This window comes from Octodon degus, unplaced genomic scaffold (genome assembly GCF_000260255.1).
Source record: "Octodon degus isolate 3935 unplaced genomic scaffold, OctDeg1.0 scaffold00072, whole genome shotgun sequence".
Lineage (NCBI taxonomy): Eukaryota > Metazoa > Chordata > Mammalia > Rodentia > Octodontidae > Octodon > Octodon degus.
Genome location: NW_004524648.1, coordinates 5,255,608 through 5,270,924, shown reverse-complemented (window position 1 = coordinate 5,270,924; position 15,317 = coordinate 5,255,608). Strand labels below are relative to the sequence as shown.

General features: G+C 43.4%; 1 protein-coding gene across 2 annotated transcripts in view; it reads right to left on the bottom strand.

Annotated features, from left to right (window-relative positions):
* The window catches only part of Kiaa0100 (KIAA0100 ortholog), a 40,576-nt gene that overhangs the window by 20,022 nt on the left and 5,237 nt on the right, over positions 1-15,317 (bottom strand). Inside the window, exons 12-26 of one of the 2 annotated variants that reach the window (XM_004635411.2) lie at positions 14,451-14,569; positions 14,195-14,358; positions 13,802-14,060; positions 12,777-12,982; positions 9,419-10,511; positions 8,802-8,993; positions 8,460-8,662; positions 8,197-8,315; positions 7,871-8,091; positions 6,916-7,106; positions 6,700-6,799; positions 6,359-6,561; positions 3,533-3,827; positions 1,216-1,373; positions 501-707 (exon numbers count right to left, since the gene is read on the bottom strand). In XM_004635411.2, coding sequence (XP_004635468.1) covers positions 501-707; positions 1,216-1,373; positions 3,533-3,827; positions 6,359-6,561; positions 6,700-6,799; positions 6,916-7,106; positions 7,871-8,091; positions 8,197-8,315; positions 8,460-8,662; positions 8,802-8,993; positions 9,419-10,511; positions 12,777-12,982; positions 13,802-14,060; positions 14,195-14,358; positions 14,451-14,569 — 3,730 coding nt within the window. The remainder of the gene's footprint in view (positions 1-500; positions 708-1,215; positions 1,374-3,532; positions 3,828-6,358; positions 6,562-6,699; positions 6,800-6,915; positions 7,107-7,870; positions 8,092-8,196; positions 8,316-8,459; positions 8,663-8,801; positions 8,994-9,418; positions 10,512-12,776; positions 12,983-13,801; positions 14,061-14,194; positions 14,359-14,450; positions 14,570-15,317) is intronic. The other variant, XM_023719833.1, reaches the window with a different exon arrangement.

The window sequence follows — 15,317 nt, the reverse complement described above, 5'->3', positions numbered from 1 at the left end:
TGAGCCAGGAGGATCACCATGAGCTCAAGGTCAGCCTGCACTACATAGTAAGACCTCATGTCCAATCCCCACACCCCTCCCAATAAAAAAAAAAAAAAAAAAAAAAACCAAAAGTACCAGAGTGCCACTTGGCTTAATCTTCAGTCCTGGGAAACAGTACTGGAACATGAAAACTCAGATACACAGCCTTCTCTCTTGGCTGTCTAATGGTTATTGATAACTCTTAATAGTGATTAACAATTTCAAGAATAAAGCTCCAAATCATTTTATTCTAGTGCTGGAAGTTCAATGAAACACAACACCATGACATTGGGGGTGGGGAGATGAAAAAACAAGTACTATAACACATCCTTATAGACCAGAGATTGCCCACATTCTAGGTATTATCTGTCTTATTTTGTTAAGCAATAGGGTATCAAAAATCTTCTTGCTATTCTGACAGATGGGGAAAACCACAGAAAACTGGAATATAATGGAATCTCCCAGTCCAGCTAACTAACCTCTAACCAGAGCTGCCGTCCATCCTGCTCAGTAGGGCTGCTTTCAGTGGTAGCAAAATACTGCATGCCATCCAGCAGGCAAGTCCAAGATGTTTTTTGCTTCAGAGTGTCACCATACCAGGCTGGATGATGTTGGCACTGCAGCAGCTGGGCTTTGGCAGCTGACACAATGACACAGCCTTCTGTCTCTGCTCCACGCAGAACCATCTGTGCCAGACATAGAAGCAGAGTTAATTCAGAAAGGAAAGTAAAAGGGCTACTGAGCCTGTATCAACCACCGCAGCTGAGTTTAATTCTGGGTAACTTTACTTCCATGGCTTTTAGATACAGAAGTGACTATTCATGTTACATGCAGGAAGCAGAAATTTTTTGCTCTACCCACTTATTCTTTTTTAAATTTATTTGGTATAGGGTCTCACTATACAGTTCAGACTCATAGTGATCCTCCTGTGTCAGCCTTCCCAGTGCTGGGATTACAGGCGAGCATCACCATGCCCAGTTTCGGGGACACCATGGCACGCCCAGGGTTCTAGGGCCATCACAGCCTGAGATACCAGGGATGGAACTTGGGTCCCTGCACTTGCCAGGCAGGCACTTAGATTGCTGAACTATCTCCCCAGCCCTCCTCACTCATTCTTACACAGAAGTAAAGGAAGATGAACAAATGATTATGATCTAGTCCAGTGCTGGAGGTCCTCTGGTAAAGAAAAAGTACCTGGCAGTTCACCAGCTCAATAAGGCAGTTTCGGTTGTAGATGTCATCCGTCTGGCAGGCAGCAATGCCACACAATTGGTCACTCATACCTGACTCCTCTTCTGTGAACACTACAAACCTGTCCGTCTCTTCAATCAGTTTCTGCAACATGTAAGCACCTAGCAATGGTAAAGAAATAGAAGTGGGGGGGCCGGGGACATGGCTCAGTAGGATAAGCGCTTGACTGGCAAACGCAAAGATCTGAGTTCAATCCCCGGTTCCGCCAAAAAAAAAAAAAAAAATTATCTTCTAGGCACTGGTGAGATGGCTCAGTGGTCTAAAGCACCTACTTAGAACAAGCTTACCAAAGAACATAGACCGTGGTTCAATCCCCCAGCACACATGCCAGCCAGCCCCGCCCCCTGGCGGGCTGAGCTGGCCACACACACACACACACACACACACACAAATAAATAAATAAAATTAAAAAAAAAAAAAAATAGAAGTGGGGAAAGGTCATAGTCTCAAAGGGAAAGAACACATCCAGAGTCAAAGCTGCAATTTCTCTAGATACATAAAGTTTAGGACATATCCTCCTAACACATCCTGGAGCTCCAGTCCAGTCACTCCACCCTACCCCTGAGGGTAAAATAAGGGTTAGCACTTAATTTTTTTCTCATGTTAGTAACAGATTCCCAACAGCCTCTTAAGAAATACTAGGTAAGTGGTAGCATTTTTTTGTCTTAAGTACCTCAGAACTACTCTAGGATCATCCATTTTGTTCTTTTTATTTCTCATTTTGTATTATTTTACATGCTTCTTGTCTATGACTACTCCTTTCTACTGGAGACCACTTCATTCTTTTTTGGCTTTTTTTAATGTATTTGGTACAGGGTCTCACTACACGGAGCTTGGACTCAATGATCCTCCTGTTTTCAGCCTCCCCAGCACTGGGATTATAGGTGTGCACCACCACGCCCAGTCTTGGTGGCCAGCTCAGTGCATCCAGGGACAGGGGTATTCAAGATTCTCTATCACTTACTCGATTATGACTCTGAGTGGGCTTTAATATCCATGTCTCAGTATTCTTGTTTGTAAATTAATACTATCTCTAAGGTTTTGGTGAAAACAATGAAATAATACATAAAAGTGTTTTGCACACTACCCTCCACACAGGAAACAATTATCTTTCTTAAACTCTCAGCTCCATGCTAAAACTCCCAACCTCTAGATCTATCCATGAGCCTTTAGACTCTTTTCCAGCTATTGTTAAGCTTATCTCAATGTTGTACTACTGCCACAAATTCAGCATACTGAAATCTGAACTCAACAACTCTAAAACATCCCCAAATCTGTTTTTAGTCTAGGGCTCTACTTCTGATCTCCTATATGCACTGACATTTCTATCCATTTCATCACCATTTCTACTAACTCTACCTAGTTCCAGCCCTAACTGCCCCTTGTAGACACCATATAGTTTAATGTCTTCCCATTTTCAGTTTCTTCCTCTCCAGTGTTCCTATACACAAATTTCAGATTTACTTTTTTCCAGGCTTACTTTCCTACAAGTAAAGCTCTAATCATGACACCCATGCAAAAATCTTGAGTATTTCACTATTCTCTATTGAGTAAAGATCAAAAGCTTCTCAGCCCTGTGAGTCTTTGATGAGCCATCTCCATCTTCCCTTTCCTCACTCCATCCTTTTGTTACTCTCAACTAAACCCAAGTTTTCACTCCTCTTGAAACACACTGAACTTTACCAACTCTACTATTAATACATTATTCCCTATGTGTTTTTTGCCCTTTCTCATTTTTACAAGTTCAAACCACACTAAGTCTTCAAGACATAGCTCAAACCTCTACAAACCCTTCCCTGATTACATTCCTTCCTTCACTTCAGTCAGAAACAACTACCACATTCTTTCACTCCTTTCATATGGGATCAATCACTTTGCATGACCTTCTCAAACTCACTATGAACTTGAATTCCTCTATGCTTATTGATGCCTAATATAGAACACTAAGTTTAACCTCTGTAACTAGATAGAACCAGCCATGGTATAGTCCTACTCAAACCTTTGTCCAAGCCCTTGTCAACATTGTAAGCCTAGGGCTGGTGAGATGGATCAGTGGTCTAAAGTACCTACTTAGAACAAGCTTAGCAAAGCGCAGGGACTGCAGTTCAATCCCCCAGCACCACATGCCAGCCAGCCCCACCCCCTGGTGGGCTGAGGTGGCCACACACACACTAAATAAATAAATTAATTAATTAATTAAAAAAAAAAACAAAACACATTGTAAGCCTAAACCCATAAAGCATTGTCCACCCCAGCCTACCTCCTGATGACCCCTTATCAGGCCGTCCACTGAAGCTAGGCGTGTCGACATGAGGTGAGGCTAGGGCACTCGTTGGAACACCCCGCTTTGGCTTTTTGGTTGGCATCTGGGGATCAATCTTTAAACCCTTCAGTGCTTCAGTAGAAAGATTACGTTTGAGTACAGCTGCCTTTTTGTAGCCATCATATAAACCAAAGGCAATGTCCCGGTTGGTGGTTGTCCAGGAAATCCGTAAATCTACCAAGTACAGCTGGTGAGTATGAAAGGCAGAATCCCCATCTCGAGTAGAAAGCTCCTAAGAAATAGAAAGAGAACCTTAGGGCAGAATGAACATTCCCTTCATTGCTCTTAAACCACAAATACAAATAGAACAATACAAAAGCCATTATAAAGAGACCCTGGAGAAAAAAAAAACTAAGTGGTCTTAGTATGTGTCTTACATCATAGCTATACCTAACATCATTTAATTCATTCATTCATTCATTCATTTATTCTGCAGTACCAGGGATTAAACCCAAGGCCTTCACAATGAGCTAGATTCTTTTTTTTTTTTTTTGCAGAACCGGGGATTGAACTCGGGTCCTTGCACTTGCCAGGGAAGCACTTGTTCCACTGAGCCATCTCCCCAGCCCCATGGGCTAGATTCCCAGACCTTATTTATTTTTTTTGGCAGGGGGATTGAACTCAGACCTTGTGCTTTCCAGGCACACACTTATGTCACTGAGCTATCTCCCCCAATCCCCATTTTTATTGTAAAACAGGGCTTTCACTAAGTTGCCTAGGCTGGGCTCAACCTTGCTATCTTCTGCCTCAACTTTCCTGAATGCTGGACTTACAGAGATGCACCACTGGGCCAGGCATACGATTCAGTGGTACAAGCACCTGCCTGGCAAGCACAAGGTCATGAGTTCAACTTCCTGAACCAAAAAAAAAAAAAATTTCCTACAGTGTTGCACCACCATGCCCAGCTGTAATGCATTTTATTTTTTTTACATTTATTTATTTATTGTGTGTGTGTGTGTGTGTGTGTGTGTGTGTGGCCAGCTCAGCCCACCGGGGGCGGGGCTGGCTGGCATGTGGGGGATTGAACCGCAGTCCCTGTGCTTTGTTTAGCTTAGCTTGTTCTAAGTAGGTACTTTAGACCACTGAGCCATCTCACCAGCCCCTGTAATGCATTTTAAATGAGTCAGGGAATTTCAACGTAAAGTCCTTTCCTAATTGAGGAAAGGAAAAATCTGTACTATATTAGGCACTAGTAACAAAATTTTCCTCTACTGCCTGGACAAGAATCTATTTTACAAGAGAGAAAAGGAATCTTCTATAAGATATTAAAGTTGTTTGTGGTGATATATACCTATAATTGCAGCAATTTGGGAGGCTAAGGTAGGAAGATTGTAAGTTCAAGCCTAACCTGGGAAACTTAGCAAGATCCTGTCTCAAAATAAAAAATAAAAAGGCCTGGGGATACAGCTCAGTGTGGAAGGGCCAGTGAGACAGCTCAGGGACTAAGTATCTGCTTCGGCATGCGCAGGGACTAGGGTTCCATCCCTGGTCCTGCATGCCACGCTGGCCCTACCCCTGGAGTTGCTGGGCGGGCCACAAGACCGGGCACGGTGGTGCACACCTGTAATCCCAGCACTGGGGAGGCTGAAAACAGGAGAATCACTACAACCCTGTAAAAATACATTTTAAAAATATAGTTAATTCAGTGTGGAAAAAAAAAAGTACTGAAGCAACTAAACTAAGAATATATTATAAAAGAAACACATGCTAGTAATGCTAAGTAATATAGTTAAAACATTACCAGGAATTTTGCTTAAAATCTACTTCTATGGTCTGAATTAGATGCTCTCCATGTCTGGGGAGATGGCTCAGCAGAACAAGTGCTTGCTTGGCAAGTATAAGGGCCTGAGTGCAATCCCTGGTTTTGCAATAAATAAATAAATAAATAAGTAAGTAAATAAAAATAGATGCTCTCCAAATTCACATGTTGAAGACTTAAACCCCAATATGATGGTAATTGGAAATAGGAGGCACTGGAATTAGATTTTTTTTTTTTTTTTTTAATTTATTTTGTGTGTGTGGCCAGTTCAGCCCGCCAGGGGGCGGGGCAGGCTGGCATGTGGTGCTGGGGATTGAACCGCGGTCCCTGTGCTTTTGCTTAGCTTAGCTTTATTCTAAGTAGGTGCTTTAGACCACTGAGCCATCTCACCAGCCCTAGATTTGTTTTTGTAATTAGATTTAAATAGGATCATGAGGGTATAATCCTCATGATAAAGATTACCACTCTTACAAGAGACACCAGAGCACTTTCACATATACCTCACACACCTGAACACATCTTTTCTTCCCCCCAGTTTGAATATACAGAGGTAAGTTAGCCATCCACAAACCAAGAAGACAGTCTTCATCAGAACTAGGCCCTGCTGCCACCCTGATCTTGGACTTCCCATCCTCAAAAACTGTAACAAATAAATGTTTACTGTTTCAGTCATATGTGATGTATAATATTTTGTTAAGGTAGCTTAAGAAGACTGAGAAGTGTGGGAAGATAGCTCAGTGGCATAAGCGCCTGCCTGGCAATTACAAGGTCCAGAGTTCAATCCCTGGTACTACATGCTGTTCTGGCCCCAGAACCCCAGGCCACACCATGCCAGCCCTGGAACTGGGAGTGGTGGCACATGCCTGTAATCCCAGCACTAGGGAGGCTCAGACAGAGGATCACTACAAGTCCCAACTGCATAGCAAGCCCTGTATCAAATTTAAAAAAAAAAGACTCAGATATCTACTAATGTAAATAAGGTAGCAGATTATTTCAGGTAGTACCTCCTCAGCAGTGCGATTACTATGCCGTTGGTAGGTGAGGGAAGACAGGCTCAGCAAGTGTGTCTTTGTTATCAAGGGATCAAGGCAGTGATCAGTATTCTCTTCGGTGGGTGAGGCCATCAGGTGAACGGTCATCTGACTTAAGTCACTAACCATCTGGGTCACACTCCACTCAGAGATGAGGCGCCGCATCACTGTACCTGCTAAGGAGGTATACAGAGCCCAGACAAAACAGTTTAGAAGGCTAATTTGAGTCATTAAGGGAGAAGACCATGGAGCTAAGAAAGGAGAAATGGACAAAGAACAGGCTAGAAAAAAATGAAGGTAATTTTTGCTCTTACCTTGAGGTATAAGCCGCTGAGTTCCCCGAGTGAAAACATGACCCTGACTGCACTCAATCTGGATGCCCCGCTGCTGAGCAAATGAGGCCCAGTAATGCACCTGGCAACAGGAGAGCATCAGATTGAACAAAGGGGATGATGTGACATCTAATATGAGAAATTAAAGAGAAAAGGGAAGGAGAGTGGAAGTTAAGACGTCAGTCATCAAAGCCTTACCTGCAGCTGAGGAAAAAGTGCAGTACAGGAAAGCTGCTTATAGTGCTGCCCAAGTTTCTTTTTGCTGGGCTTCAGGTTACTGAAGAGCTTTCCTCTGCAGATAGGTCTGGTGACACTAGTCCACGTTGCCCAGAAGTTTTGCATCCAGCGCAAGGTACTACTATACAGCAGAATTCGGGGCTGAGACATTGCTGCAAAGGAAAGGATATGTATGTCTTAGCTACTGTTGAAACACAGAGGTGTAGCTAAATCCTTCCTAGCTTCAAGTTTTAGAGATTTAAAAACCCAAAAAGCACCCAACCTCTTACTCAGTTTCCCGAGAATCTTTTTCTTTTAAGCTCTTTGTTTTCACCTATGTTATAGTCCCACCCCAAATTCTTCTATGTGAAATCCTAAACCCAAAAGCAGGCCTCTAGGAGGTGATTAGATCACAAAGGCAGATCCTTCATGAGTAGGATTAATGCCCTTATAAATAAGACCCAAGGGAAATCATTGGCTCCTCCCATCATGAGGCAAGAAGGTGCCACCTACAAGGAATGGGCCCCTGAGAGACAGTGAAAAAGCCAGTATTTTGAACTTTAAACTGCCTGGACTCCATGCTTATGAGAAACAAATGTTTTTTATTTATAAGCCACCCAATTTATGGTATTATTCTTTTTTGTTTTTTTATATTTGAGACAGGGTTTTGCTATATAGTTCAGGCTGACCTTGCACTGACAGCAATCCTCCTGCCTCAGCCTCCAGTATTAGTATTACAAGTGTGTGCCACCACACCTGGCCAACTTCTGGTATTGTCACAGTGGTCTAAAAAAACACAAACCTCTCTCCCCTCCCCAAAAAGTTCCTAATCCAAATTCTCCCCTGCCCTTCTATCTTCTGTCTTTAAGAGGAACTCCTCAGTTCCTAAGCCCTCCTCCAAGCCCTTCTTCCCCAATGCCCCAGAACCAAGCCTCACTCCCACTGTGTCGAGTCAGATCCATCTTGATGGAGAGATTGAGGTTTTCAGAGCGGAAGGCCCGGTAGGAGTCATGAAGCTGGCCCACGGGTACCTCAGGCAGGAACTCTGGGGCCCTCAGAGTGACACCATGGTGGTCATGGGGGTTCCCATGACACAGCCACTGCAGGTCCAGTGTCATGCAGAGGTCCGGCAGGTGAAGGAAGCAGCAGTCGTCATACCTGCCTCACAACAGAGCTCCAACCCTCAATGATCTGGTCTCTTGCCTCCCCTTGGCTTTTCCCCTCTCCCTCCACTCCAAAACCCTCACCCTTCATTCCACTCACTTAGAAGCTGTTCTCACATTGATATCCAAGTCACCTTTGAACACAAACTGACCAGGTTTCCAGTGAAAAGAAAGGTGGCTCCATTCCCAGTGCATATTTTCAGTTGTATTATATGGATCCTATAACCATCCAAGAACTTGATAAGACACAGAAAACAGAACCATCCTCATATCCCCAAACAGTATTTTCCTCTCTACTCATACCTACTGTACAGACCCCAACCATACCCTCCTAATAGGAAATGACTCTAAGGGACCCTTCACCTCAGTGGCCAGTTGGTGCAGGTTTGCCTGTTCAATGTCCATGTGCCAGTCCCCATGGAACAGAAGACGACTCTTGTCCCACCAAGGCAAGGGTGGACTGGGGTCCGCTGAGGGTTTGGTCAAGAGGTCCACACACTGGCCAATCAATGTCCAGGCTGGATCCCAGCATGGGCCCCATACCACAGTGTACTGGAAGATTTCCGCTGGCATAAAGGAACAAAAGATATAGCTTGTAACAGAACGTCACCCTTCTCTTCCTCCTTCATTCCAAAAGTGCTTCAGCTTATCTTCCACCCCAGCCACAAATATCCCTCAGTGAAACCAAATACCCTCTCTACTCACAGTGGAAGTCATGGTAGAACTTGAGTGGAGGCATGTTCCTTTCTACTGCCACGTTACCCCATGGAAGCCCCAAGTGCAATATTTGACGTCTACGGGAGCAAGGCTGACCACTCTGCTCTGTGCCCACAAGTCGACCCATCAGCCTCCAGTCACGGATCTCAAACAAGTACCGTGGATAGTCTCTGATCCGAACTATTATTATAAAAAAGATGACTATTCAAGAGGCTGTCTCAGCACTCTCAGGCTTTTTTCCCCTTTGCCACTCCTATTACCCATGTGTATTTACAGATTCAACTGAGCAAACAAGGGCTGGAAGCTGGCAATGAGCAAGATTCAGAAAGGTCACAGAGACCCTAGAGAAGGTGAGAGGCACAGCACTGGAATCCAAGAACCACAATAACCTCAAATGTGACTGTGCTAGTTGTCTCTTCATGCTAGCCAAGCAGTTTCAGGGTGAAATTTAGGAATAAAGGGAGGGGAAGTCCACCCATCTCATTCCACCTAATCAAAAACAGCCACACTTCCCAAAAATAACCTAACTTCTCTAGTAACAAGTCTCTATAACCAGAGCTCAGACAGCAAACACCAGACTCCACGTATACAGAAGTACTACTTACCTAGAAAGGTCTTAACATTGCACTTGAGCATGCGACACCACTGAATGACAAGATCTATTCCTTCAGCAGGAAAAGGGCTGCCTGGATCAAGTTCTCGAACCTGCTCTACCACACGCTCAGGGCCATGGAAGGAGGAATCTGCCAAAGCTACTAGCTCTAGCCCTGCCAGGCTCCATGTGAGCAGTGCCCTGCGCATGGGTGTGTTGCCATAGAGACGTCGAGAGCGCTGGATGTAGATCTCTATGTTTTTGCGTTCCAGAGAGGCATAGAGCTCCTCAATCTTTCGGGCTGGCAGTAACTCCCCATGCTGTTTCCGAAGGGCAGCCACTTTGGCATCTAGCAATTGCAGCCTTTTTGCACTCTCCTTACTTTCATCCTTCATCAGTTCATAGTTATCATGAAGTTTCACTTCGAAAATGTCATCCAGAAAAACCCATGTGAAGTGCTGAACCTTCAAGAGCAAATCAGGTGGGAGCGGGGCAGAGCTTAGAGAGGGCCAAGCATGAGTGCCTCGATGCAGCCCCTTCAGCCATTTTTGAACCCCTACAGCTTCATCTAGAGTTCTAGAGAAATCATACTGGTAAGGGAACTCCACTGAGACTGAGCCGAGGGAGAGAAGCCAAACACGGTTCCGGAGGGTCTGTAGCGCAGGAAAGGGGTTCCGGTGTAGAATCATTTCCTCCAGTTCAGGGAGCAGTTGTACCTCTACCTCCTTGAAGTTGAAGATGTTATTCCCATCAAAGCCAGCAGCCAGCTCTGGGCAGTAAGCCTGTAACGAACCTCCATGCCGATTCAGTGATACACTCTCCGCAGCCAGGGTAATGAACTTGTCTTCAGCTACAAAGGCCGTCAGTTTGGCTGTGCTTACCTCCAGTGTCAGGTTTAGCAGCCGCCTTGGTGGAGATGGCTCAGGGATATGCTCTTCTGTCTCAGAAGTAGTCCATGGAGTCTCTAGTGTAGGGGATGCAACAGTCTCAGAAAACACAGTGGCTCTTAGCAGGTCTCGGCACTGCAGGGTGGCCAGAACGTGCTGGTACAGGTACATATGATGTGGGGGACTCCAGAGTAAGGTCAGACCTGCACCACACTGAACCTTTAAAGAATTAGAGAAAAGGATCTGTCAATCACTATATCTCAGAATAGTAGAGATGGCAGAGATTACTCAAGAACTAGCTCTACCAGGAAGTCCTTCCTGAGTAAGCGCAGTAATTACTGCCTTCGTTTCCCTTAATATGCTGAGTTACCAGTTATGACTTATATTACATTTAATAAGACTTATACTACACAATCTCCTCCTTTGGCTTATAAATTGAGAATAGGGATCATGTGTTTTAATTTTCAAGTATCTATTATAGTACATTCATTACACACAGCAGGTACTAAATAAATCCATTGATTTGTTTCTGTTCATGAGTTATCATTTTATCAACCACTGAAATTCTAATAACCACTGAATATTCCACGTGTCTCATGAATTGAATATATCTCAACTTAATTCTTAAAAGGTGGTATAAAAAGCATTCATTATGACACAGCAATTGACTTATGACCTCAAGGAAGTGAGAAGTCTTTTGTTGTCTTGAAAACCAAAGTCAGTTTTGAATATCTAAGTGCATAAAAAAAAGTAAATTCTAGGACAGAAACACTCTCTCAAGTTTCAGTTTCTGTAAAAAATAACCTCTTCAGTTTCAAAAAAAAAGTCTAAAGAGAGCTCTAAAACTACATCACACCCAAAGGAAAAACATACTATAAAGCCTCTCAAAACCTGTCCATCTCAACCACTCATGGTAATACATGCCTGGAACCCTAGCATTCTGGAAGACTGAAACAGGAGGATCACAAGTTCAAGACCAGCCTGAACATAACGGAGTAGGGTGAAACATGCCTGTAATCCTAGCACTTGGGAGACTGAAGCAGGCAGCCTAGACTATATAGCAACACTTTGTCTCAAGAAAAAAAAAACAAAAACAAAAACAAAAAAACCCACACCAACCTGGACAGTTTAATCATTTAGGGAGACCCCAACTCAAAAAATAAAAGAGGGCTGGGAATGTGGTTCAGTGGGACATGAGGGATCCATACTTATCTGAGAGAAATACTGTTTGAGAGAATACACCTGTTTGTTTTGTTTTTGTGGCTGATTCAGGTGGGACTGGCACAGCATGTGGTGCTGGGGATCAAACCACAGTCCCTGCTCTTTGCCTAAGCTTGCCTAAACAGGCTCCTCAGACCACTGAGCTATCTTGCCAGCTCCGTGACCATACACCTGTAATCCTAGCACCAGAAGGCTGAGACAGGAGAAGTGCCACAAATCTAAGGCCAGTCTAAGCTACGTAGCAAGCTCAAGGCCAGCTTGAACTATACAGTGAGACAGTGTCTCAAAAAGACAAAAAACTTGCTCCTGTCTTGAAATCACCTCTATCTCTCTAAGGAAAATGACACCAGATTTCTTTTTTTTTTTCCCTTACCTTTTCTGAGATAGGGTTGGGCTATGTGGTCCAAGCTGCCACCAAACTAGCTACCTATGCCTCACCTGTCACCACAGCCAGTTCAGAACATTGTTCTTGGGGTTGAGGGAGGCATGTGTGTGAGACAGAGTCTCACTATGCAGTTCAAGCTGGCCTTGAATTCACTATGTCGCCTAGACTGGCCCCAAAGTCATAATGATCCTCCTGCCTTAGCTTCATGAGCACTGGGACTGTAGACATGAGTCACCATTCCCAGCCATGCCAAAATTTTACAGTTGAAATTACATATCTATCATCTTCAACATAATCCCAGAGCCTTGGCAGGTTCACCTTTGTAATCTGAGCAATTCAGCAAGCTGAGACAGGAAAATTGCAAGATCAAGTCTAGCCCAAGCAATTATCTCAAATAAAAAAATAAAAAAGGCCTGGAAATATAACTCATATTCCCGAGCCTCAATTCCCAATACAACAAAACATTAATAATCCCAGAGCCTGGAACAAAGGAGACTGGTAGGAATAGAACTAAAACAAACTGGTCACTGATGACAAGTTAAATTGGTAGTTACTGAAGGTAGGTATATGAAACCTCAGATATTCTCTCTGGTTTTGCTTTTTTTTTCTTTTTTTGGTATAGGGATCGAATTCAGGACCTTGTGCTTGCCAGGCAACTGGTTATGCTTGCTGGACTATCTCCCCAACTTGCATACATTTTTAATTCCATAATTAAAAGAAGGTAAAAATGTACAGAACAAGCTCTTTCAAAATAAAAAGACAACAAGAGTCATTATTTTGTCTGATGAGATGAGTTCTACAGAATGAGTGAAAAAGACCAACAAAGGTTTTAAGCCAGAAGGCAGGAGACCAGTCTGACCCGAGTGCAGGCACATTACCTCTAGAGACCGTATGCTGCTGTGATAGGTGAGGGAGAGCATGGAGAGGCGGAGCACTGGAGTAGGAATGTCAGGAGCCTTGCAACAGGGCTGCATCTTTTCTGTGACTGACTTCACCAGTGCAAGCACAAGACCCTGAATCCCCACAGTGGATGTCTCAGCACTGCCCAGGACCGTCAGTGTGTCCAGTCGTACTTCAGAAGCACCTAACATCCAGAAACTATGTCAGTGTTGGTTCTCAGTTCTCAAATACAAACTTCCCCGTCACTCTTGATTCCTACTTATTCCCTTTAATTATCTTTATCCTGGCTTCTCTATGTTTATTCCATTTTTAGGGAAATGTTTTCTTTCTCCTCTTAAATAAACCTGGTAGAGCCAAAGAAGTTCTGTAACTCCTGCAAATTGCCCAGAAATATATCATTTAGTATCTAGAACTAAACACAGAAGGAAATAAAAAGCAACATAACTCATTCTTTTGACAACATCACGGATAAGCCTTTTTCTTCTATGTCTTGCTTAATAACTGCCTTTCATAAGTCCTTAAGAAATAGCAACAGGCCATGTGCCACCCAGCAGTCCAAGGCAGGAGGATTGCCAAGAGTTTGAGGCCACCACAGGCTACATAGTGAGTTCAAGGTCAGCTTGAGACAGTGAGACAGCCATCTCAGAAAAAAAAAAAGTAATTTCAGCACTTTGAGAAGCTGAGGCAGGAGGACTGCAAGTCTGAGTCAAGCTTGAGCAATTTAATAAAATCCTGTCTTAAAATAAAAAATGGCTGACTAAACATTGTTATGTTCAGTATAAAGGCCCCAGACACAACAAAAAAAGGGATGGCAAGAAGAAAAGGAAGAAGGAAAAAGGGAAGGAGGAAGGAAACAAAAAAAGAAGAAAAAACCCAATAGCTAAACAAAAAATTAGAAACATTACAGATAATCGGCTTCATTGAATGAGAAGGAACAGACTGAGCCAGTATAATCTGCTATTATACACTACATACTTCAGTACAGACTGCCTATCTCACTTACCAACCAGAGAAGAAAGCGTGAACAAATTCATGTCTTCTACCTTCAAATCCACCTTCCACAGTAATGTCACAGATTCCCCAAATGAAGATTTCCTAGAGACAGCTGATTTCCCAGACTTTGGACTCATGAAGGATAAGATACGAGACAGACATTGGACACAAGTATCTGATGCTTCTACCTGAAGTCCTCGGATAGTACAATCAAGAAAAAGGGTATCTGACTGGGTGCTGGACAGCCCTAGAGGCTGGTTGTAGCTACCCTAGAAAAGAAGCAGAGGAACTCATTTAAAGAAAGCATGTAAGTTTTGCAATCCCCTTATGCCAAAAAATGCTCAGTGCTTTAAGCATGTCAGGATAAGAAGTTTTAAGCCCCCACTCACCAGTCTCTACTCACCTGTAGAGTGAAGGAATCCAGGACAAGCGCTTCACCCCAAACATGCATGTTGGGTGGGTGTGGTGCCCGCTGAATGTGGGAGTCACTGCCCACACGCCAGCAGAGGTGGTCCACACTTAAGACACCTCGCTGATGGATGCTTTGTGGCCTGAGGTGCTGGTAATCTGAACAAAGATGAGCAAGAGTCCTATTCAGCTACTCTGGCTGGTTCCGAGGGTCCCTTTTAATTTTTATTCCCTTATTCCCAGAGCCTTACCCAGAGAGATGGAATTGAATCCCAAGGCAAAAGGTGGTGTGTCTCCAAGCTGAATGGAAATGTTGACATTGGAGATGGAGGTGCTGAAGATAATGGGAGCCAGGATTTGAGGGAAGGTACTGCAAGGGATAAGACATTGCTTTTATTGTGCGAGTAGAGGAGATTGAACCAGGACCTTCACACTGAACTAAAAAAACCCAAACCTTTATTATTTTAAGACAAGGTCTTACCGAGGGACTAAGTTTCCCAGTTAGGATTCAAACTTCCAGTCCTACCTCAGCTTCTCAGAGTGCTGGATTTATAGGCATACACCACCACACCTGGCTGACACACCATTGTTCAATGAGAAAATAATTCCTATCATGGAGCAGATTGCTGAAGCTCTCAAAATCAGGATGAGAATTTGGTTTTGATGTGATTCTTTGGAATAGCTATGACTAGAAAGACTAAACTCTGTTGGTTCCCAATGTTAATCTGTAGGAACCTCAAAAAGAGATGAAGCTAAACCACATCTTATTTCATACTAAATATTAGCATCAGCATATCACATGATTCTAACCTCATATAACAAAAAATGTCATTTCCAAGCCATTAGGTTCTACGTACAATACAACGAAAGTACTATACAAAGACAGAAATGGTTCTGCAGTCCCACCACTGTTATTTTATAACCTAAGACAGATGAGACTTTATCATTTAAGTTCAGTTCAACAAATGCAACAAATATTTTGTGTAAAGCACTGTGTTAGGCACTAAGAAAACAAAAGTGAAAACATCTCCCTGACATTGAGGAGTCTGATCTAATGGGCAAGATATATAAAACATAACTGCTTCTAAGACTAAGATTGGGCTGGGGAGATGGCTCAG